General features: G+C 57.4%; 1 protein-coding gene across 1 annotated transcript in view; it reads left to right on the forward strand.

Moving 5' to 3' along the window:
* Positions 1 to 108: 108 nt before the first annotated feature.
* CENPE (centromere protein E, 312kDa) overlaps positions 109 to 657 on the forward strand; it is a gene marked incomplete at both ends in the record, with an annotated part of 26791 nt that continues 26242 nt past the window's right edge. The window contains 1 exon segment of the mRNA XM_010159858.1: positions 109 to 200. Coding sequence (XP_010158160.1) covers positions 109 to 200 — 92 coding nt within the window.

A 657-nucleotide genomic window follows, 5' to 3' on the forward strand; every position in this document is an offset into this window, starting at 1 on the left:
AGCGTGGCTGGCAGGGGCTGAGAGCGGCCCTCGCGGGAAGGGCGCGGGCCTGCGGCGCAGGAGTGGGCTCCGGGCCGGGGGAAGGTGACGGAACGTCTCTTCTTCTAGAGAAAATGCTCCAGAAGAGAAAGTGTCGGTCCACTGGAAAAGCGAAAACAATACTATTTCTGACGTGAATGGTGCAAAGGTGTTCAGTTACGGTAAGGATACGCAGGTCGCTAATGTGTTTTGATTCTCACGTGAACCTTTGTTCCTGTCCTCGAGCATGCGCTAACCTCTGCGACCTTGGCTGTTTGCCACGTCTCTGAGCTTTGTTTTCCAACTTCATAATTTTGAAGTAGGACCATTAGACAGGCTGGATCCATGGGCTGAGGCCAACTGTAGGAGGTGCAACAAGGCCAAGTGCCGGGTCCTACAGTTGGGTCACAACAACCCCACACAACGCTACAGGCTTGGGGACAAGTTGATGGAAAGCTGAAGTGCCGGGTCCTGCCTTTGGGCTGCAACTACCCCCTGCAACACTTCAGGCCTGGGGATGCGGGGCTGGGAAGCTGCCCGGCGGGAACGGACCTGTGGGAGTTGGTGACAGTGGCTGAACAGGATCCGGCATGTGCCCGGGTGGCCCAGAACCAACGGCATCCTGGGCTGCATCAGGGA

The sequence above is a fragment of the Eurypyga helias genome, unplaced genomic scaffold (assembly GCF_000690775.1).
Source record: "Eurypyga helias isolate BGI_N326 unplaced genomic scaffold, ASM69077v1 scaffold38749, whole genome shotgun sequence".
NCBI lineage: Eukaryota > Metazoa > Chordata > Aves > Eurypygiformes > Eurypygidae > Eurypyga > Eurypyga helias.